The 23,422-nt window shown below is 42.7% G+C and overlaps 2 protein-coding genes across 8 annotated transcripts in view; one reads left to right on the forward strand and one right to left on the reverse strand.

Annotated features, from left to right (window-relative positions):
- Positions 1–6,268, forward strand: part of TDRD12 (tudor domain containing 12) — a 58,574-nt gene extending 52,306 nt beyond the window's left edge. For 2 of the 3 annotated variants that reach the window (XM_007671492.3, XM_007671491.3), the window contains exons 28-32: positions 524–590; positions 688–801; positions 886–1,039; positions 1,128–1,194; positions 2,468–6,268. In XM_007671492.3, the coding sequence (XP_007669682.2) occupies positions 524–590; positions 688–801; positions 886–1,039; positions 1,128–1,194; positions 2,468–2,559 (494 nt within the window). In that variant the 3' untranslated portion in view covers positions 2,560–6,268. The remainder of the gene's footprint in view (positions 1–523; positions 591–687; positions 802–885; positions 1,040–1,127; positions 1,195–2,467) is intronic. The other variant, XM_007671493.3, reaches the window with a different exon arrangement.
- Positions 6,269–8,028: 1,760 nt separating this feature from the next.
- The window catches only part of SLC7A9 (solute carrier family 7 member 9), a 50,087-nt gene continuing 34,693 nt past the window's right edge, over positions 8,029–23,422 (reverse strand). For 2 of the 5 annotated variants that reach the window (XM_029075100.1, XM_029075101.1), the window contains 10 exons: positions 22,019–22,261; positions 19,386–19,511; positions 18,829–18,928; positions 17,062–17,106; positions 15,823–15,946; positions 14,757–14,860; positions 13,222–13,318; positions 11,283–11,432; positions 10,582–10,756; positions 8,029–8,521 (listed from right to left, as the gene is read on the reverse strand). In XM_029075100.1, coding sequence (XP_028930933.1) covers positions 8,457–8,521; positions 10,582–10,756; positions 11,283–11,432; positions 13,222–13,318; positions 14,757–14,860; positions 15,823–15,946; positions 17,062–17,106; positions 18,829–18,928; positions 19,386–19,511; positions 22,019–22,261 — 1,229 coding nt within the window. In that variant the 3' untranslated portion in view covers positions 8,029–8,456. The other 3 variants (XR_003762841.1, XR_003762842.1, XM_029075103.1) reach the window with 3 other exon arrangements.

Raw genomic sequence — 23,422 nt, forward strand, 5'->3', positions numbered from 1 at the left:
GGAAGGAGAAGACTGAATCGGGAAGGCAGGAAGGACTTTGGAGATTGATGCACTGTGTTGTCAAACCCTGTCAGGCTTCATACTAACTTGAAAATCTACTTTGGTGGAGTTCAGCCTTCTCTATTGCTGTGAGGTCTAGACAGGAATAAAAATCCAGCTTTTAGAACAGTTTCCTCAGTGACACAGGCAAGTCCAATTCACCAGATAAAAGGATAGAATAACCAACGGTGTGAACCAGTCACCTTAGCGGCATTGAGTCAGTGCTCATTGCTACACATTTTTACCAGTTAGTACTGGGATTTATTGAATACCTACTCCGTGCTGAACACTGGGCTAAGCACTGGGGTGCATATAAATGAAACAGTTTAGATTTGGTCCCTTGTCCTACAGGAGTTAAATTCTTAACTTTTTCTGTTAAGAGTAAATGCCCCATGATACTTACTCATCCGAAAGTGTTAATTGTTTAGTATGAAAGTTAGAATATTTTTTCTAGATGTTCCTCAAGAAAACTGTTTTTTTGTAGATTTTGAGTCGGAAAACAAGGGACAAACAGATATTAAAGGAACAGCATCACGGACTTACCCTAAAAGGTATGTTTCTTTTGCATTTGTTTTTATGAGTCTCTCAATTTACTAAGCATTTACTTTTTTAAAAGTAATTTAAAAATGCTTATCTCTTTTTTTATAGCTACAACCCAGAAATAAAATGGTTTCAAAAAGAAGATAATATTATTTTGAAGTTAAAAATAAGAAATGTAAAAGATCATAAATGTACATTTTCTAGAGAGGGGGTTATTTTCAGGTAGGTTTGTAGATGTATATGACTATATGTGTATTAAGTCAAAATACAATATTTATATTTTTTAAAAATAACTTTGTTTTATAGTGCTTGGGTGGGAGACAAGTTTTACCTGGCTGATCTTCAGCTTCATAAAAGCATATTTGAAGAAAAGTCCAAATGTATAATTAAAAATGAAGAACCTATGATCATTCTTGTGAAAGAGAAAAAGGAACCTTGGTTGACATTACTCAAGCACAAGGTGAGTTAGCATATCCTACATCATTTGAGTCTTAAAACCATGTTGCATGTTACTTGTTGCCTCAATTTATATATTTCTTATTTAACAGAGTCCTAATGTGTCTTTTGATTTTGATCACTGGGAAGAACCTGAAGAGGAAAGCCCTTTTTCTAATGGTAAGAAACCATTTAATTTGTCAGTAAGAAGTGCCCTAAGAAAACCGAAAGTCACATGATCAAATCAAACAGAACTGCTCAAGCTAATATTTCTATATGGGGTAATTGTTAATGAAATAATTGGAAATGAAGAAATCATGACAAACCTATACCTTATCAGATGAACTTTTAAAATCATGTCTAAATAGCAATGAATAAGGGTATATATTTACTCATTTTATAATCAAGTTTGCAAATTATCTACTCTGCCTGGAGAAATTCTTCTAAAGAAGCTCCCTCATTGACCAGGAAAACAGAGACTTGATAGGTTCTGGCTAGAAAATCTAAAACATGATAGTGTGAACTGTTAGAGTAAGTGTAAGCAACTCCTGGGTAGTGAACTTAATGAATAGTCTTCAGGAATATGAAGGACTGTTCTGGAAGGGATACAGAATGTGTCTATTAACTCTGTTATATCGTACTTTCCCAAGCGCTTAGTACAGTGCTGTGCACACAGTAAGTGCTCAATAAATATGATTGATCGATTGATAATTGAAGCAATAGGACATAAATCTCTATCCCTAGAGATATTTCAGTAAAGACATCTATCCAAACTGAGTGTTTCGTCCATCATCTGCCTTGAGGCAGGAGGTTGAACCCTCTGAAAGTTCAATGGAGCTTTGTTATTCTGAGGTCCAGTGAAGGTAAATTTGGTGTCAATCTGTGATTCACGTGATATGTGACATAATCCCATGGACCCATCTAAATGTCTGGAATTATTCATTTGCCTGAATTCCCGGCAATACTTTACAAATAAATTGTATGACACAGAGCACTTCCTAAGATGGGTACCCTTCCATCAGGGAAATTCACTGCATTTTAACAAAAATCAGTCAAAATAAAGCATAAGAATCCTTTGAATTTTTACCAGCCTCTAAAATATGACCTTAGGTGTACAAATACAAGAAATATGGAATTCTTTTTTCCTATACCCCATTTCAGGTATTTTGCTAGTCTCTTTTGTAATTTTACAGGGAAAGGCTACTAGAACTGCATGTGTATTTATTTGTTCATTTATTTTTGCATTCTTTTGTTATAAAAGGTGATTGTGATCATCAGTAGATGTCACCTTTAATTTGTAATTCGTGGAAATTGCTGCGTCTTTTGTATGATCCCCAAGAGCACAGTGCAGTGTTTTGCACACAGTAGATATCTAATGAATGCTTTTGATTTTGACACTCCTTGAGTCTGATGTTGTTCACTCATTCACTCATAGTGTGGCATTCCCTTTTAGTTGTACCTGCTAAAAGAATGCACCATTTTCCTGATCGGATAATTGAAGAAATGGATGACTCTTCAGGGGACAGTGAGAGTGAGAGTGACTAACATGTAGTTATTTTCCATGTTTGGATGATGTACTTTTATGTATTAATGGATGTTATGAGCATGAAAATGGAGATATGTTGAAATGTTGACATTTGTAGAAATAACCTTTATTTTTATCCCAAAGATGGAATAATTAGATGATCTCATTAATAGTTGAAATGTCATTTTTAGCCAGATTACAGACTAAATTAAAGAGATGGTAGAGGAATGCAGTAGAGGAATTGGATGGCACAGTTTCAAAGACTGTTGAAGGCAGCATTCAGAATTTTAATCTGGGTTAGCCTTCTGAGTGAATGGACTCACACAAATAGATGTCCCACTCTCCCCTGTGTGGAAGAGTGTTTTTGTATATATGCCTTTCTCTCCATCCCTCCCCTTGGCAAACTTCAAGTTTGAGTAGTAAAAAGCAAATTTTGATCCATGAGTAATGGAGTATAGAGCTCTCACTGTAAGACAGTCATTTAGAAATTGGTCCAAGATTTTGTTTTTGTGAGGGCAAGGAGAAAGCAGTTGTCCTCTTGAGGGTGGCTTTCGGCCCTAATTAAATAGGCTTCCTCCTCACAAAACCAGCAGCACATAGCACAAATTAATATCCGCTATCCCTTCAGCACTGAATTAGCCTAATGTTAAACTTAAAAACTTGGAAAACATATTGCTCTGCTCCCATTGTTGTCAGGAGCAAAGCAGTTGGAGCAGTGTGGATTGTTACTGCTTGCTAAAACTTTCTGTGCTTTAAATTTTGGTTTACAGACCTCTTCGTATCCTTTAATAAGCACCAAATTCATTTTTCATGAGAAGCTATATTTAAGTCTCTTTGGCAATGCTGCTTGGAAAATTAGGCTTCTGTCAATGTGAAAATGTGGATGAAACCATATATTCAGATTTGACCAGGTCATTAGTGAAATGGAGTTTCTAGATTTTCCAGAAGGTGAAAGTTCTTAACTCCTATGTATTCTATCCCATTGTTGAGTGTAGATTTTGCTGATTACCTGTGACTCCATGTATCTCACGGAGTCCCTTGAATGTTATTAGCAGTAATTAGGGTACAGAAATGATGACTAACTTACTGAAACTCCAGAGGAAACCAGGTTTGACCGAATGTTGTCATCTGGACAACACTACCCTTAATCAAAAGCCAGAGATTGATTGACACTCCCGTGTGAGCATGGCTAAGGTGATACTGCCCTAACGGGATAATGGGCAGGATGAATAGCTAAAATGGAAATGTAAAACAAATTTCGATTTGAATTTCACAATTAGTGTCGATTCAGCTAAAGAAAATTATACCTAATTAGAAATGTGAGATGCCAGAAAACCAATATGACCAGGAAGATTAGCACACAGGAGTTACATTGTCAATGGACGGCTGAGTAGGAAGAACTTGCACTGTAGTACCAATCCAGTGCATATGCACAGCGGTGTCTTCTGACATTGCACTGTGTTATATCCAGACAGAACCAACATCCAAGTGGAACATTCCCTAATTCTGCTGTCACAGTCTAGCCAAAGTGCATAGTGAAAACACCTGCTCTAAGAGAACCGACTGTACTTGAAAACCTAACAGAGATGGCTTAGCTAGCCACCTGGATGTTGAGGAGCAAAGAAAGGAATACCATCATTTAGTAGGCAGATATTTAAAATGAAATAGCATGGCACAGAGAATAAAGTGTGAATATTGGTAGGAAGTTAAATGTAAAGCCCACTAGGCGCTTTTGGTCTTGTGGGCATGCATGTTAAGGCAATTTATCTTTTGTGCCTCAGCTTCCTTATCTGTTAGAAAAATCTAGGAATTAATAGTTATTTTATAGAGCACCTGTTTTTGTAATGTCTTCTCAAAGAATCCAAAACTCTCTCTAAATAGCATTCTAATAATTCTCCTCTAAATTTTGTTACAAAGTTAAATGTGACCTGGGCATCATCCAGTGTCCCGTACAGGATGATTTCTTCTCTGTTCACGGATTTTTCTTAGGCTATTTACGTAGAGCAGTATTCCTTTCGTGATTAGAGTCTGATCCTAGAAACAGAGAGAGGAACCTGGGGCAGATTGCCTTGGGCCTCTTAGATTAGCAGACCATTAGCAGTTTTTGGGGACTCTCATTATCACTATTAGAGCTATGCACAGTTGGAAATCACAGGGCCTGCCTAACCGAAGTCTTTAGCCCGCTGCTGGCCCGATTTCCCAGAGAGCTGGGAAGACCTCATTTTGCCTGCAGGTACCCCAGGGGCCAACTTGACACAAAACCAATCCAGCTAGATTTAGGTTGGCTTCAGTCTTCAGTGTCCCCTGTTTTTGTCGGGGAAGGTTTGGGGAACCCAAATCCCCTTAGCCAAATCAGAAGTTGCCCCAGGAGTGATGTCTAGGGGAGCACAATTGAGGCGGTAGCTCCGGTTTCGGGAGGCCTTGCGGGATGCCCAGATCTTTATAAAGATCTCACTGCTACGCAGTTCTTCTCATGAAATTCTGGAGCAGCAACAGAATGACCCAGTTTCCAGATTTGCATGTGAGGGCTTCTGCAGGGGTATGTGGATGACTTCCAATGTGCATGTTCTGTGCCTTGGAACTATTTGTTATAAAATGTCTTGGGGACATCAGATCCTCTCTGTATGTATTACTCTCACAGAGAGAAAGGGCTTACACAGAAGCCTGTCCTGGAGCCTTTGGCAACCTTGTCCTGCCACAGAGTGAGTTGGGAGAACATACTAGGACAATTCTGAATGGTAAGACAGGAGTGAATTTTTCAACCTCATGATTTTTATTCTTCTGTTCAAAATTTGAAGTATTAGTGCCCAGGGCAAGATGCTTTACTAAATGGTTCCCTTGAGCCACAAAGAGTTCCAGTGCTCCACTTCTTGTTCACTGGTAGAAGGGGCACACTTAACAGATCTTGAATTAATTCTAACTTCTAATTATGTTGCCCCCTTGGAGTTCTTGCTAGTGGATAGCTCTAAAGGCAGTTTATTCATCCTTAAAGATGAGAATAAAAAAACAAACCCTTAATTTTCATTTGTGCAAATTGATTAACTGCCAGATATTTAGGTTACAAAACTAAGCTAGTTTTCTTTGAGCAAATGGGGAAACCTTAAAGTAGTCGTAAACTTGGGTTAGATGCTCCATAACTGGAATTCATTTGAACTTCCCGAGTGGGGCTGGGGAGATTCTTTGTTGTAGGTAGTTCAGGTACGGGGCAAGTATGTGATAGACTTGGGTGTTCCCTGACAGGAAAGAAAGAGAGAGAGAGAAAGAGTCCCTTGCCTGGAGACAGGCTGTTATATACTACCGCTGGAGCAACCGGGGCTTTGCGTTTGATTTCATTATGTCTAGGCTTCCTCGCCTCTTCTTGCAGTGAGCTTAAAGCTTGCCTGGTAAATGCTAGCCAAGAGACATTTTGGGCTTGTTTTTGTTTATTTCTAGGAGGTGTTAGGAACGTGTAAAAGAAATTTGATTTTTAGTTTGCTGAATTAAAGATTACTTAGCAGGAGAGCTCACATCTTGCTTTGAAATGTGTCATTATAGAGGCCTGTGAAATTCAGATTGCATGAAAATTCCCAGTTAATATATTGCTCTGTCATATTCCTGAAGTAATATTCTACCTGATCTTTCACACTTGCATTCTTTTGTTCATAGCCTGCTGAACCGTACCTCTTGTCATGTTGTAATGTAGGCTTTATTTGAACGCTTCAATAAAAATTATAGCATGTTCATATAAAATGGGTGTATGAGATTTAAAGTAGTTTTACTGAATAGCAAAAGAGAGTTAAAGTTATTACTCAAAATGATTCAAGAGTGTATTGGGCCATGAACACACCAGACCCAGAATTGTAAGGAACACTTTTGAACTTGCAGTAGATAAATTATCCTTGGGGGGGGTTGTCACCCTTGAAACCTATTTTTAAAAAGAAAAAAACAGGCAATAGTGCAGTTAATGATTTAGCCAGTTAGTGGACCCAGTTTGAATCACTTGGAAAGCCAGCGGTTTCCAAGCTTACTGTTAGACTGCACTGTATTTACTGTCAGGCTTCGGTGAGAGCTGTGTGTGTTCAGATGATCCAGTCAGAGGGCCGGCTGCAAGTTTGGCACGGGAATTGCTGAGAAGGAAAGAATCAACTACATTTGCCATGAAGAAAAGGGACTGGTTTACTACCTTTTGCAACAGTAAGGCAAGGGGCCTGGATGGAGCGAGCCCTCCAGAGTCCTCAGGCAGAGACAAGAGAGCTTTCTGTCCTCCTGGTGATGGTGGAGTGAGGGGCTTCTCCAGTTCATGGTGGTTCGATTCTTTAGGGTAAGGAGGTCCTACCCCCTAATTAAGCTAATGGGAAGGAGGGTGTTGATCTATTTGGGAGGTTTTCTGGTGTAGAAATCGTAATTTGTGGCTTTAAATTTCTATCTGAATTGATTTTTTTTTGTATTCAAGTATATCCCTGATTACATAGGTATGCTAACAAATACTGTTTTTTATCAGCATTTTCTAGTTCCTTAAAGGATTCCAGCAGTGTACACTGTGGGACTCTAACTGGAATGACTGGATTGGTGAAAGGCTCCTGTTGGTTCTTACACTAGATACTTAAAGTGGCCCCTGTCTCACCAAACATGAATCTAACATTATTGGTTTTTAATATATGTATACATACACCTACGAAGCTGCTTTATCTTCTAGGGAATTTTTATCTGGACAAAATTGGTGTTTTGATGGTTTGGGATGCTTCATTCCAGCCTGGCAACCTTGACTTGACACTAGGGTAGGAAGGTATGTGAAGGAGAATAATAACAATGTTAGTATTTGTTAAGCGCTTACTATGTGCAGAGCACTGTTCTAAGTGCTAGGGGGTATACAAAGTGATGAGGTTGTCCCACGTGAGGCTCACAGTCTTAATCCCCATTTTACAGATGAGGGAATTGAGGCACAAAGAACGTAAGTGACTTGCCCACAGTCACACAGCTGATGAGTGGCAGAGCCGGGATTCGAACCTATGACCTTTGAGTCCCAAGCCTGGGCTCTTTCCACTGAGCCACGCTGCAGAAGAATGGGGCTTAGTTTTAAGATGGAAAACCAGACAGATTAGTAGGACTGGGGGGAGTTCTTTTAAAAACAAGAACCCAAGTTTGGAGGGTGGTTGTCCATTCATAATTATAAACTCTTACTCTTTTGTAGAAGGATTTTGTATTGATATAAACAATTACACTATATTTTAGCATTAAAGAATTCCTATTTAGCTACATTTAAGAGACTCCTCCTGGTTCAGGGAAACAATAATAATAAGGGCTGAAGTTCTTAATCTCTAGATTAAGAACACTGTCAAAGCTTATTGGTTGCATTTGGTTATAGGAAATAGACTGCATTTTCAGATATTCTATTCCTCATTCAAAAGTCAATATAAAATGCCTTATGGATACAAATGCCCTCAAGGAAGAAAGTTTAAAATGACTATAAAGCTAATTGTTGACTCCCAGGAAAGACTGTAAATTTTAAATTACATTTTAAAAAAGGTTTAATCGTAAACAAGTTGGAGTTTAAAGAACATACTTTTAATGACAATCATTTTAAATAAATGAGGAGTTTCCCCTTGTTAAATAACTACTACAACAATAGTGACATTTTATTTAATACCTCTCAAATTAGGTCAGTGAAGCGTTCTCGCTCCATAACTAATTTTGACCGACCACCACAGTGCTGGTTTTATAGCAAACAGCCAGTGGCTTCTACCACATAGAGCTCCAGGCTCAGAGAACTTTTGAGTTCTCCGAAAGTATTAAGATATTACAAATATCTGAATATATTTACTGTTGGGAAAACTTACGCACATCAGGAAAAAAAAACGAATTACAGTTATCACAAGCCTTCCATATAAAAATATATTCATCCTACGCCTTAACTCGAGGCACTAGAAATTTCAGTGTATTATTCAGGATCGTCTTCTGGGGGAGCAACTTCCATGAGCATCTGGAGATGCATGGTGATAGGTTCTGAAAGAAAAAGTAATTAGAAACATTAAATACATTCCAATTTGCTCACCTAACCTCTGACTACATAATTTGGTTAAACACAGATTATTTCAATTCATTCATCGTTTCGATAAATATTTCACTTTTGCAACTCAGTGATAATACTAACCACTAAAATGCATTATTATTATTAATATGATGGTATTAGTTAAGCACTTACTCTGTATCAAACACTGGGGTATGTGCACGTTAATCAGGGCAGACATAGTCTCTGCCCTACATGGGGCTCAGAGGCTAATTAGGGGAAAACAGACATTGAATCCCTATTTTACAGATGAGGAAACAGGAATAGAGAAGTTAAGTGATCTGCCCATGGTCACACAGTAGGCAACTGGCAGAGCTGGGATTAGAACCCAGGTCTTTGACTCCCAGGCCCGTGCTCTTTCCAGGAGGCCACACTGCTCCTCAGTCACCATGTCACCACAGTAGGAAAGCTATTATAAACAAAGTGGGTGTAATATAACTCTGATTTACTAAAATGGATGTTATGGCACTCAGGGGGAGATATCAACTAATTTTCTAAGCAACCAGGATACCTCCTTTTTGGGGAAAGTCTGTCAGCCTGGTCTCAATCAGGGTGGTCCACCGGACAGCCCGAAATAGAGTTCACCTCTCTAATCCAAAAGGCAAGGAATGCGTCTTTTTATTGTTGTACTGTACTTTTGCAAGCGCTTAAGTACTGTGCTCTGCCCATCTTGTGTGTGCACAGCACCTTAGTAGACACTTCTGAATCCCCTCTGAGGCCAAGTTGGGTATTCCCTGTGGGAATTTGGGCTTTTTCAGCTGCACTGTCCCCACCAAAGCTGGCCCCCACCTAACATTTCTGTTTCCCTTACCTGTCTCTGTGGCATAACCACCTCACCTAGCTTCTTCCACAACTCAGCTTTATTATTTGTTTTCAATGAAGCCAGTAGTGAGCACACCTTCTCTGACTTCCCCTGTGAAAGGCTAGGGGAGGAAAGTGAAGTCGACATTCTCCTAGGACCCAGGTGAAGGAGAGATGCTCCAGAGCTCAAACTGGAACAGAGGCCTCGGATCACGCAACTCCCGAAATCCACCCTGACTTGAAGTATGTCTCTCTTGCACTCTTTGGTCTCCTCTGAATAGCAATGGTGGTGTAGGTAGCCCACTGGGAACCTCTAATCCATTTACTTTTAAAAGACAATGTTTAAGAAATTGGGCAAATGGGTGTTAAGGAGGAAAGCCATCACAGTGCTGCTGCTGCTGCTGCAAGCGTCCTTCAATTCCAATAACACTCTTAATATTAATTCACATAGAGCTGTCTGAGTCAGAATGGCATTTACGACCTTAGGCTCAAAGGAATTTTAAAAATATAATTTTAGGTATTTTTGTTTTTGGAGGGGTGGTTATAAATTAGTGCATTTTGCCAAATCCCAAACCTGTATTTTATTCTACTCTTTAATTTGGCTGCAAAGTTTTCTCGAGTTCAGTTCTAGTTTCACTTTATGTTTTTAGCAATAGCTTGTCTGCAGCAATAGAAATAATGTGGCTTTTTGTGAACCTGGGTTCTGTTTTTCAGATCAGATCAGGTATGGGCCAAACCCAAATTAAGCCTTCTCCAAGTTCTGTCATTTTTCAATGGTATTTGTTAAGCGCTTATTATGTGTCAAATACTGTTCTAAGCGCTGGGGAAGGTAAAAGTTAAATTAGGACAGACAGAGTCCCGGTCCAGCATGGGGCTTACCAAGTAGGAAGGAGAACAGGTATTGACTCCCTGTTTTACAGTTGAGGAAACTGAGGCCCAGTGAAGTTAAGTGACTTGTCCAAGGACACATAAGCAAGCGTTTGGCAGAGCGAGGATTAGAACACGGGTCCTCTGACTCCCAGGCTTGTGCTTTTTCCACTAGTTCACGCTCCTTCTCCATCTAATCGCTATTGTGTATTTTTCTTTTATTGCTATTGATTTGTCTTATCTAATACGGCTCATGCCACACTAGGTTGAAGGTGGCTGGGCTTTACTTCCAAATATACTCTTTTTAAATAATCTGCCATATACTTACTTGAGATTCTTTGAGCCCAGCTGAACTTGTAGTACACAAAAAGGAAGTAAAATATGAGACCACTCAGAATAAATATGACGCAATATAGGTATGCCCATGCCGGTTCACCGATGATTGGAGCCAAAACCAGGTATATTGAGATTAAAGTCACCAAGATGGGAATGACAATGGGCACCTAAAACAAAGGAAGGAAGAAGATAGTTCTCAGGTACTGGCTCCTCCACTTGTTAATGCTGTTATATGAAGAGAAATCAATATCTGATTTTACATATATATATATATGTATAATACTTTAGCTATTGAAAAATCAAACCAGTCAACTCTTTCAATCAGACTAAGTTTGGTGCAGTGGGTAAGCGGGAGAGACTAAACTGGATGGGGAGCGGTGTTAGTGAGGCTAGAAAAGGAACAGGCACAAATCGACTCTACATTCCTAAGCCGAAGGGGTAATCATTCATACCAGAGGCCCCATCACACAAGAACAAACAAAAGAGGCAATAGTTTGGAAAAAAAAAAAATTGGAATACAGGTAATACAGCCCGATCCCTGAACTCTCATTTAATTGAAGCAATTTTAAGCAGAAAATAAGGGATATTAAAAATGATAGTGTTACAACTGACTCACACTTGCACAGTTTCAGAACAGTTTGGCGACTATAGGGTAGAGATTGGTGTTTTATTTAGAAAAAATAATCCTCTTACCTTGATTGGCCTCTCAAGATCTTTTCTTGTGAACCTCATAACAATCAGTGCAAATACAGTCAATCCATAAAAGACCCATGCAGCAAAACTAAAGTAGTTGATTAAGGTATTAATATCTCCAGGAATAATATAAATAATGCCTATTATGCCCTAAAGAGATGAATAGATGTACATTAGTTCACAAGCGCCTCAGGGAGCAGGGATAATCGCCTACCGGCATCGAGTACTGTGCTCTGAATACAATTTAATGAATACCGATGATTATCGAAATGATTTAACCACTGACCTGTTTTTTTTTTCCCCAATCAAAAGTAAAATACCATCCCCGCCTTTTCCCCATCATTTACCTGTGAAAAATAGTGAAAGTCAGACCAAGGATAGTATTGGAAGAGGATGCTCCTGGGTTTTATTTTTCATTTTGTTTTGACCCCCTTAGATCAGATCGAATACATGCTCTACCAGCTGTTTTTAAGCTGTGGAGGAGTGTGGGACAAAGATGCTGAAAAGGTCCGATAGGGTCAGGGCAGGGCATCCCCAAGGAGTCGGGGACCTGAAGGTTCACCGGTTCAGCAATGAACCCTGCTTTCCAGGGTCCACTCCCTGCCCTTCCCCCTGCACTCCCACAAACCAATTCCTAGGGCAGTGGTTTCTTGGGAGAAATTCCAAAGTGGAAAATACCTGAGAAGTCACTCCCTTCATGAGGATTAACTTCCAAAATTCACTTGAAGTTTTAAAAAGAGCAGCAAACAGCACTACCCCTCCTCCAGTTGTGGCCTTGGGGATGATGGGGTAGGGGTAACTGCCCCCAGAAGGCCTTTGCCAGGGCAAGAATATTGGCTGACTGAAATGACGGCACATCTGGGAGGCCCAACTCAGGGTGGCCAAAGTCATGGTTGAATTCAGCTTTAGTGGAGAAGAGATGCGGTTGAGTGATCAGCTGTCCTGATTTCCCAGCCAATTAGAAAGTGAAGATTAGTCTACTTGCCTCTTAACTGATGGACTAGAGTGCATTTGGTCTTATGACTAGGATTTGAAATCGCAAGACCATAGCGCCTCAAAGTGAAGGGCACCTATGTGACTGGAAACGTGCTCTCTAGTTGACCCTATCCCTGGCTATGCCTTGACCAAGTGGAGCCTTGTAACTTCCCTTTAGACTGTAAGCTGGTTACTTTCCCAAGCGCTCAGTACAGGGCTCTGCACACAGAAAGCACTTGATAAATACCATCAATTGACTGATTGTCCAAGATCGGGCTGGACTGGGAGCGATGGTGGAGTTTTGCGCTATCTGCACTCTTGCTTCCATAGCGCCAGGCGCTGAGATTTGTACTGCAGCCTGCCTAGAGAGAGCGGATGTCTGGGAGTTGGGGAGGTGCCCCTCCTGCCTTGGGTTTGGACTTGTGGTGGCCCCTCTCGGCCTCAACATGCGGAGCCCGGGAGATAGGGGACAAGACTATCCGGAACCAGGTCCAGCACGTGATTCAAACTGCTTGTTTCTAGGAATTGAAAAACTGGCACTGAGCCATTTCAATCATCTTCATTTTTAAATACTTGAGAAGCAGGAGGAGAAATAATGATTCATTTGTAGGCATAGAAAAGTGAACAAATTCACTGGGCCAGAGTTCTGAACAAGACATAATTTTAGAAGCTGGGTTCCCATCCATCGGTGTGCCAACGGATGCCAATATCCAAATCCCTAGCTTATCTGGTAAATGAAAGATGACAATTGAGAGGTAGTTTGAAATTCACTCAAGAAACCTATAGTGAAAACAGGTGGATAATAAGGGAGAGAGTTACACCTGGGGACCAGCTGGTTGGGGGGGGGGGGGGGGGGGGGGGGGGGGCAAGGGCAAGGACATTGAGGGAGAGAAGTTACAGGTAGGGAGCCGAGGACAATGGAAAAATGGAAAAAAGAGTTTGAGTTGCAGGAGCTCCTACTTACATAAAAGATGATTGCCGGTGCAGGCGTTAAGCGCTTGACACTAATGTAAGAGAGAATCTTTAGCATGTGGCCTTCACGGCCTGCCACGTAAACCAGTCTGACAAAAACAAACACAAGGAAAGGTCGTAAATGTCAATCTACATGGCATTATGGAGTTGGAATCACACTTAACGTGCATTTACCTAAGTTAACATGTGCGGTTTTCCCAATTAGCATACTTTGAATTCTGGAGGAAAAAAAACAGTTAACAATTAACAAGATAGTACATTCAATGTTAGTGATTATAAACTGAGGATAACGTTTTAAGTGTATTCTGTTTGACAGCTCCTCTTAAGCATGCTTTTGAAAAATGTCCAGGGTTAAGTGCTGTGACTCAGACTTTGCTTTGGGGAGCAAGAGCCCTGATTACTGTTTCAGAGTAAAAACTGAATACAGAGTTAGTAAAGTAAGTGGGGGCATCATGGAACATTGAGGAGAGCTTCCTAAAAGTATAAATGCTGAAATTTTGTTTAAAAATTGCATGTCTACAGAAAATGCCTAAAGTGGAAACGATCATATCCGTCAAACATGAGGCTTCTCACAGGGCAGCCTTGGGCCAAATGCAGTCAACGTTGGCCCTTCGAGTCCTACAGATATTTTTTGAAATAACATTAATATGCTTCCAAACATTATAGCTATCATCCTCAAAGAGCTATATTGTGGAAGAGTCAATATATTCAGATAGGCTGTGATGATAATGATGACGATGCTATTTGTTCAATGCTTACTATGTATTAAGCACTGTTCTAATCACTGGGGTAGATACAAGCTAACCAGGTGGGACACAGCTCCTGTCCCACATGGAGCTCAGAGTCTTAATCCCCATTTTACAGATGAGGTAACGGAGGCACAGAGAAGTTAAGTGACTTACCCAAGGTCACACAGCAGAAAAGTGGCAGAACCGGGATTAGAACCCTTGACCTTCTGATTCCCAAGCCCCTGCTCTATTACACCATGCTGCTTCTGACAAACCAGTTCATGCTCCAGATGAACTGGAGGGAGCCATTAATAATAATGATGATGATGACTGTGGTATTTGTTAAGCACTTACTATGTGCCAGGCACTATACTAAGCACTGGGGTGGATATAAGCAAATAAGGTTGAACAAAGTCCCCGTCCCACAAGGGGCTCACAGTCTCAATTCCCATTTTTACAGGTGAGGTTACTGAAGCGCAGAGAAATAAAGTGACTTGTCCAAGGTCACAAAGCAGACAACAGAAGGAACCGGGATTAGAACCCAGGTCCTTCTGACCCCCGCCCGTGCTCCATCCACTAGGCCATGCTGCTTCCCTTGCTGAGGGCAGGGGGGCAGATAATAGAGCCAACCACCAACCACTGGCTCTCTGAGACTGAAACTTGTTGAAGAGCTACAATGGGATATGACCGAATCAAGCATAAAGGTGATTATGTCCTCTGTCCTCCCCTTGTGAAAAAAGAATTCTCGTGTAGTCCAATTGCAAAGCCCATATGCCACCCTTTAGCGGCTGAATTTTACCTGCCCGTTGTGAAACAGGTTCCATTGGCAGCGCCAATCGTTGAAAATGCCACAAATAAAGGAACGACCCAGGAAGCAGGATAGAGAACTCTGTCGCCAAAAGTCTGGGAGGGACAGAGAGAAGCAGCGAGAGTCAATACCTCACTTGGGATGCGTTTGGATGAAGAGAAACCATTGCTAAGCCTTTACATAAATCTACACACATTTCCCATTTGGACTTGAGGATTGTGGATGAAAGGTTTCAACCTGATCAACAGTAGTGATAAACAAGTCCTTTGGCTCTCTGAAATACCTTAAAATAGACAAAATACTGCTCTGTGTGTCTAAGATAAAATACTTAAACCCCAATTTTGTTTTAAAAGGTATTTGTTAAGCTCTTACTATGTGCCAGGCACTGTACTAATCGCCGGGGTAGATACAAGCTAATCACGTTGGACACAGTTCCGTATCTCACATGGTGCTCACATTCTTCATCCCCATTTTCCAGATGAGGTAACCGAGGCCCAGAGAAGTTAAGCAGCTTGCCCAAGGTCACACAGCAGAGAAGTGGAGGAGCCAGTATTAGAACCCAGGTCCTCTGACTCCAAGGTCCATGGTCTTCCCACAAGGTCACGCTGCTTCTCTTGACCGGCAACCTAGCGGAAAGATCACGGGGCTGGGACTCAGAAGTGGGTTCTAGTCCTAGTTCTGCTATTGGTCTGCTCCGGGACCTAAGGCAAGCCACTTAAAACTCTTTGGGCTTCAGTTTCCTCATCTGGAAAATGGAGATAATCGCTGTTCATCCCTACCTCACAGGGACGTTGTAAGGATAAAAGAAAGTGATAACTGGTGTGAAAGCATTTGGATAAAATAGAAAAGCTGGTTTTAAGAAAAGCACAAAATTGTAATAATTTTAAGATCTTAATAAAAGCCCAGTATTTTGTTGTTATGCTGGAGGGAATGCTCTCTCAGTCTATACCCTCCCAGCCACACACTCGTTCCTCTGCCTTTCTTTTCCCATTTCTCCTTGCCCTCGTCCCCTTTCCCAACCAATGAGCGCTTTAGAACAATGCAGAGTAAGACTTACCACTGCTACAGCTGGGGACTGCAAGAGTTCTGTTGAGGTCATTACAGTGAAGTAGGAAACATTAATCAGCACATAGCACACTGTTACAAGGGGGATTCCAATAATTATAGACAAGGGAAGGTTTCTAAAGATGACAAAAACACAAGAACATATTTCTCAAATACGTTGGTGTTTCTCAAATAATTTTGAGACATATTCCATAGCATCATTCCCCAAAGGGGCTCTGACTAGACAATCATACACAGCATTTAAAAATTCAAATTGTAGCCATTATTGCACCTGAGACTATTAAACAGATTTCTAGTTTTAAAATCTACAGCACTTGAGTCATGTTTTGAAGGACATTTATAAAGTAGTACACAGAGAACACAATGATTTTTTTTTAATGATATTGGTTAACTGCTTACTATTTGCCAGGCACTGTACTGAGCCTTGGATAGCTAAAGCTAGTCAGGTTGGATCCAGTCCCTCTCCCACATGGGGCTAACAATCTTAATTCCCATTTTGCTGATGAGGTAACTGAGGCACAGAAAAGTTAAGTGTCTTGCCCAAGGTCACAGAGCAGAAAAGTGGTGTAGGCAGGATTAGAACCCAGGTCCTCAGATTCCCAGGTGTGTGCTCTTTCCACTAAGTACTCCACACGGTAAGTACTCAGTAAATACCACAGACTGATGACCCCCAGGTAACAACAAATAGTACTAGATGTTTGGGAAATGGAATCCTGATTCCAATGACTGAGAATGATGTGGAGTGAATAAGATTTCTGTTCTGAAGAACATGATTATGTGAATCCAGAACAAGCTAATTTACTTAACATGGAGTCTTTAGGTAAACAGAAGCTACTCGGGCACAAGTCGGACCCTGGGCTGAGAGCGGAGGTGTGAGCAATTCTATTACATATAAAGCAAAGTGTTTGGGGACAGAAGAGAGCTTGCCACTCACTCCCTGGGGCTTCCTTTTTCTCGGTGCTCTGAACCATTAAAAAAATTCAATAATTAGCTTGTACTTTTGTTTTTGTTTTAATATTGTAGCCTGGTTCATTTCAAGTGAGAGGAGCTTTCTTAGAAGTGACTAAAACAGTCTAACAAGATCTCACTGTTACGAAAAAGAAGGCTCGAATTCACCTTAAAGGAGAGTATCATTTAGGCAGCTGGAGTGAGGACATTTAAAGCTCTAGGTGGGAGAGTAGAAATCTACCATTCCATTCTTGTCTTCATTGCCTCAGCTGGACTCTCTTACCTGTAGGGGTTTTTCAGTTCCTCAGTAATATAATTTAGCTGATTCCTGGAAGAAGATAAAAGCAAAATCATTGACTTCCTTAAGTATCTTGAGAAACAAAATACCACAAAGCTCTAACTTCACTCTGGAAAATGCTATTTCCATCAGGAGGGCAAATAGGAGGAACACATTTTCAGCACCACCTGTCTGAGAATGCTGGCTGGCTGCCTACTCAGAGTTTGGAAGCCTAGAAGTGAGGCACAAAGATGGGCCGGATGGCTGGATTATTAAAAAATGAATTTCCAGGCTTGTGTCAAAACAATCTGCAATAAAACAACTATTCATTCAGCCAGTCAGTTCATTCAATCATATTACTGTGTGCAGAGCACTGTACTAAGCGCTTGGGAGAGTACAGTATAACAACAAACAGACACATTCCGTGCCCACAACATTACTCTATCACAACACGAATACAAGGAGGCTTCCATGGGGGTGGTGACTTTCTTAAACATTCACCCTAAACACCAAATTTAAGTGTTGAGATGGAAGCATCGAACGGAAGTTGGCTCCCTCCCACTGCCCAGTGGGAGCTATGTGCGGATGAGTGGCGTGGTCCACTTCCAGAGGACCTCAGATCCAACCTCAAGCTCTTGGATGGCTGAGCAGAGGACCGGGGAGTTAAGGAGAAGCAGTGTAGCCTAGTAGAAAGAGTACGCGCCTGGGGGGTCAGAGGCCCTGGGTTCGAATCCCAGCTCCACCACTTGTCTGCGATGTTAAGTACAAGTCACTGAACTTCTCCATGTCTCAGTTCTATTCTCCCTCCTACTTAGATCGTGAGCCCCGGGCGGCTCAGGGACTGTGCCCAACTTTCATCTACCCCACCGCCAGAGACGCTGGGTAGATCATTGTTTCTGATCCCTCATCTATAAAAAGAGACGGATACTTGCCCTCCTTATCAAAGGGGACGCGCGTTCATAAACAAGGATGTGCAGAAAGATCAGTAGGGCTGCCTAAAGTAGTCAGTTCTTTCATAACGTGTCTTCCCTACATGCCTTGGAGAGAACGTAACAGAAGAATCAGAACCGTTTTTCTGCCTGGAGAAAATGCAGCATGGTGATGGAAGAAATTCCCATGCGCAGTGTTGGACACAATGCAAGCTGAGGTTTCCTTAACACGGACATCTCCAGGAATATAACCTCCTCACTGTGGGGAAACTGTTTTGTTACGGTGAGATTGGGAGAGCAAAAACTTTTAAACGCCGAACTTAAAGCCCTTGAGGTGAATTTCCGAGAAGCTCAGAGAAAGAGCCGCCAGATTACAGCACATGGAATTGGAGAGGTAACATCTTTGGGCACTGGAGGGCTGTCTTACACACTGTCTCCACTAAAGCAAGAAGACTCGAAAGAGCAGCCCATATGAAGTGCAAACGGACGGGAGACGCTTTGGTTCTACTGCCCTGTGCCATGTGGTCAGGACGTATTGTGTATTCCATTCACTCTATAAGGAATTCTGCATTTTGGCAACTAATCTAACCCTGACGGACGGCCTCATTTGATTTCTCGGCCCGGGTATGAAGGGAGAAGTTAGTAAATCAGGTACACATTTTAAATGAGAGGATCTATCACAGCTATCTCCAACTCTGATTTGAGGAAACAGTCATCTTAGTGGTAAGGGGATAAAATGTAGGACCACCCTCAGGATTTTCAATCAGTCTTTGGGAGGGTCCCATAAGGACAAGTCATGCCAGGGAATGAGTGTTAGAGCCTTGTTACTCAAGTGGAATCTTACCATCCATCATATGCCCACAGTCCATTGTAAAATGCCAAACTGATAGCACCCAGTGACACCTTAGCTTCATCAAAAGAATTTTCAAAATTTTTTGTATTCCCTGCAATTAAAACAGAGTTGGTGAACAGTGGGTGCTGACGAGTGAAACTCAAACTTCCCACACTCATCCTCCACTTGAAAGATATATCTGCACAGAGATTTCAGGTTGTAAAACAAACACTTTGACAATAAAATGATAACCTAACTGATCCTGGTGAATTGATCTACTTTACAGTACTGCTGTCTCACAGATACACTTCCCTCTTATTCTCTACAACTCAAAGACACATGTCCAAGATTCATATTTTTAAAAGGCTGAATTCAATGTTTTTGATTAGTGTCTTGAGCCGCTCTATCCGAGTTCAGAGTACGGAAATGGATTTTCATGCTGATCTTGGATATGAACTCCGAAAGGGGAGGGGAGGGGAGGGGGAAGGACTCCTCCGCCACATCCATAGCTAACTCCAGGGCGCTGCTGTGCACGTGTTGCTGGACACAGTAATACCCCTGAAACTTACCTTGTGCCAGAAGGACAATGCCACTGATGATAATGATGACCACAATGATCAGTTTCGCCGCAGTGAAAAAATTCTGGACGTAGCTACCCAACTTGACACTGAGGGCATTTACTGTCGTGATGATTACTGGAAATACAGAGAGGCAGATCCAGAAAGAGCCTTATATTTCTGAATTTTCAGAAACTTCTATGCTAACCCAGCAAGAATTCTTTAGAGAACTGGGAATCCTGGGCCAGAGCCGGGACTAATTGAGGTCTGTCTTGCTGTTTCCGCCATGGAGCGGTCAAACCCAGGGGAGGTACATTTCTCTTTAAAGAGCAACACGGGCTGACTGGCAGAGAAGCCTTTTGGACCCAGAAAGGACGACTGCTGATTGACCAGAGAGGAGAAGGCAACTCAGAGCCTGTTCTGCTAAAGAGGAGGCCTGGGATTGGTCCATCCTGCACCCTAATGCAAGGAGAAAACTTAGAAATCTCTAAACTGATTTGCCAGTCGTAAGCCCCTTGTTCTCATAAGGCCTTCTCCCAAAGAAATAGGACCCCACCTTAACTAATGGAGAAGTCCTGGGACAGAGGCTTTCAACCAGAGAAGCAGCGTGGCCTAGTAGACAGAGCACGGGCCTGGGAGTGAGGAGGACCTGGGTTCTAATCCACTTCTCTTCAGTGTGACCTTGGATAAGTCACTTCACTTCTTTGTGTCTCAGTTACCTCATCTGCAAAATGGGGGAAAAGACTGTGAGCCCCGTATGGGACATGGACTGTGTCCAATCTGATTGGCTTGTACCTACCTCAGCACTTAGTAGAGTGTCTGGCACATAATAATAATTATTATTATTATGGTACTTGTTTATGTGCTTTCTATGTGCCAAGCACCGTTCTAAGCACTGGAGTAGATACAAGTTAAGCACTTTGGACCCAGTCCCTGTCCCACATGGGGCTCAGACTCTTAATCCCCATTTTACAGATGGACTGAGGCCCAGAGAAGTTAAGTGACTTACCCAAGGTCACACGGCAGACACGTGGAAGAGCCGGGATTAGAACCTATGTCCTTCTGACTCCCAGCTCCATGCTCTATCCACTAAGCCACGCTGCCTCTCACTTAGTAATTTCACACAGTAACAAACACCAAAGGAAAACCAAACCCCAGAGCGCTGTATAAATTGCACAGAGAAGGACAACTGGGGCAGCCGCTGTAGACTCCATTACACCGTCAGCCAGGCATCGGAGACAAAGGGAGAATTTGGGGCCGTCTACAAGGAACCTAGCGGTAATATCTAGAGGAGATGGGGAGGGAAACTATTTCTGTACTGCTTCTGCCACTGTCACTTCTTTCTTCGGCATCTGAGCCTCCGCTGGGGAAGCACAGCGAGAAGACGTCCTAGAACCCGGAGCTCTAAGGAACTAATGCTGGCAAAAACAGTAGCAGTAGCTGGAGCAGGAGCAGAGAAAGTGCTAGCAGATCAGTAGCAGTTATTGCTACTCATTCATTCATTCAATCGTATTTATTGAGCGCTTACTATGTGCAGAGCACTGTACTAAGCACTTGGAATGTACAATTCAGCAACAGATAGAGACCATCCCTGCCCAAAGACGGGCTCACTCCACTCCCGGGGCTCTGGCTCCGGTGAGTACTTCTCAAGATATGAGGTGTGGGAAGTGAGAGGGACTAAGCGTGTAATAAGAGTAACCGCGGTATCTGGTCGGGGCTTATTATGTGCCAAACACCATAAAAAACCCTGGGGCAGGTAAGAAGATAATCAGGTCGGAGCCAGTCCCTGTTCCACATGGAGCTCTGAGTCTACCCGGGAGAGAGAACAAGTTTTAAATCCCCATTTTACAGATGAGAAAACTGAGGCCGAGAGATCTTAAGTGACCCGCCCAAGGTCCCGTGACAGGAAAATGGCAGAGCCGGGAGTAGAACCCAGGTCCTCTGACTCCCAGGCCCATGCTCTTTTCACTAGGCCACACTACCGGTTGTGTGTTTAGGGAGTAATGTGAAAGGTGAGGTGTGGGAGAGGGCGAGGGAATGGAGGTATTTTAGGTGCATCTTGATCTCGGGGGTACAAACAAACTATGAACAGGTCAGGGAGCCCCTGACCTGGGAAATGTGCTTGTACCATGAGCCAGGTGCATCCCGCCGGCGGAAAACGGCTTCCCAGAACCACTGCCATGTAGCAAGCGCTGCTACTTTGGAGCCTCGGCTTGGCGCTAGGAAAGAGGGCTAAGCACAATCCTTTCCTCCTGCTCCTCACCAGCCTCCCATCTGCCCATCCCGGAGGTCCAAGGGCCTTCCTCGGCCCAGGGGATGGACCCCTGAACGGGGTGAGACGGAGCTCTCCTACCTTTTGCAACAGAGCAGAATGACAGTCCGACCCTTGTCTGTTTTCTCCCCAGTGTTGGAAATCCTACCCAGAAAAGTCAACGGCGGGCCTCCGGGTAGTCACCGGGGCCCGATCCAACCTCCTAATCAAATCCCGGAACGGGGACGCGTTAGAGATGCCAGTAACCCGCGGGCCGGCTGAGGTAGAGGTTCTGGCAATCGATCGATCGACTCTGTCTCGGACGAGTGCCGACTCCGATACCGGGCTGCTACAGAGAGCGGGACGGGAACCACGAACGACCGAGGGGACTCACTGATGGCAGCCGCCGCGAGACACTTGACGACGATGGAAGGGGGCTTGCATCCGGGATAAAACGGAGCGGCGACATATTCGGCGAAACTGAGGCAAATGATGGCAAAGGAGCTGGGCTTTATGACCATTAAACTAGTCCAGGAAAACAGGTAGGCAGGAATGGGACCAAAGGCCTCCATCAAGTAAGGGTACTCGCCCCCAGATTTGGTGATCATTGTGCCAAGTTCAGCAAAACACAGTGCACCTGCAAAGCAAACAGGAAATAGATTTCTAAATGCATTTAGTCTGAGACCAGCAGAATTTCCCTCGGATAAGCCTTGTCAACAGACTTCCTTTCTAGAACCCAGATATTGGTTTTGGCTGAATCAAATTAACCAAAGTCCTCAACTGAGAACAAAGAACAGAGAATCTCCAGCGAAGTTCAAATTCCACCGGCCAGGTTGCTACTTTCTTTGTTGCTCCGGGCTTTAGAATCCTATTGGAGCTCAGCGTCGGCTTTTCTGCTCTCATCTCCTGTTTCTGAGGGTCCCTCTTCTTCCGGGCGGAACCAAAGCTTAACATGACCTCCCGGTTCTGGACCTCTCCGATTCGGGCTGCAGACCCTGGCAAAATTGCTGCCCCCATGGGGACTCGCTGTGGGTAAGGAATGTGTCTGCTAACTTCTGCATTGTACTCTCCCAAGCGCTTAAGTACAGTGCTCTGCACACGGTAACAGCTCAAATAAGTACCACTGATTGACAGGAAGGTTTTCCTGGGCAAAATTACCCATGAAGCAGCACGGTGTAGTGGATTGAGCCCGGGCCTGGCACATAGTAAGCGCTTAACAAATACCACAATTACTATCATTACACCCCAAACTCAATTCTGTCCGTGGTCCAGCCGCACCTGAAGACGTCTTGTGTAATCTTTATCTTGGGGAATTATCCACCCCATTTCCCTCACTCTCCTCCTTATAAGCAACTGGCTTTGTTAAACTTATTTTCCCTTTCTGTGTCAGAACAGAGGGCCACACAGTTGAAGTTCTGCAGCAAGCTAGTTAGTATTAGTGAGGTAGAAAATACCATTTCCACATCAGACTAAGCTAAGACTCAAATAGGAGTTAAGAAGGCGGGGTCCTTTTCTCCATAGTTTTAGCATGCCTGGAGGCGTTTATGGCCCAGTCTGCTTCAAATCCAGTAAACCTAGCTGCTTTTCTGAAATATAGGTTACTATCCCTCTCACCTGGAGAAATTAGCTGTTTGAACTAAGAGCCAAACGACAATTCTCATACTGATTCGTGACAGACTGGGTGATTGGATTTTCTAAGACGTGACTCAGCACCAAGGAGCGTATCATAGTTCTGGTTAAGGTCTATACAATACGAATTTGCCAAAAAAAGAGATTCAAAAAAAGAATGTAGTCATGC

This window comes from Ornithorhynchus anatinus, chromosome 11 (genome assembly GCF_004115215.2).
Source record: "Ornithorhynchus anatinus isolate Pmale09 chromosome 11, mOrnAna1.pri.v4, whole genome shotgun sequence".
Classification (NCBI taxonomy): domain Eukaryota; kingdom Metazoa; phylum Chordata; class Mammalia; order Monotremata; family Ornithorhynchidae; genus Ornithorhynchus; species Ornithorhynchus anatinus.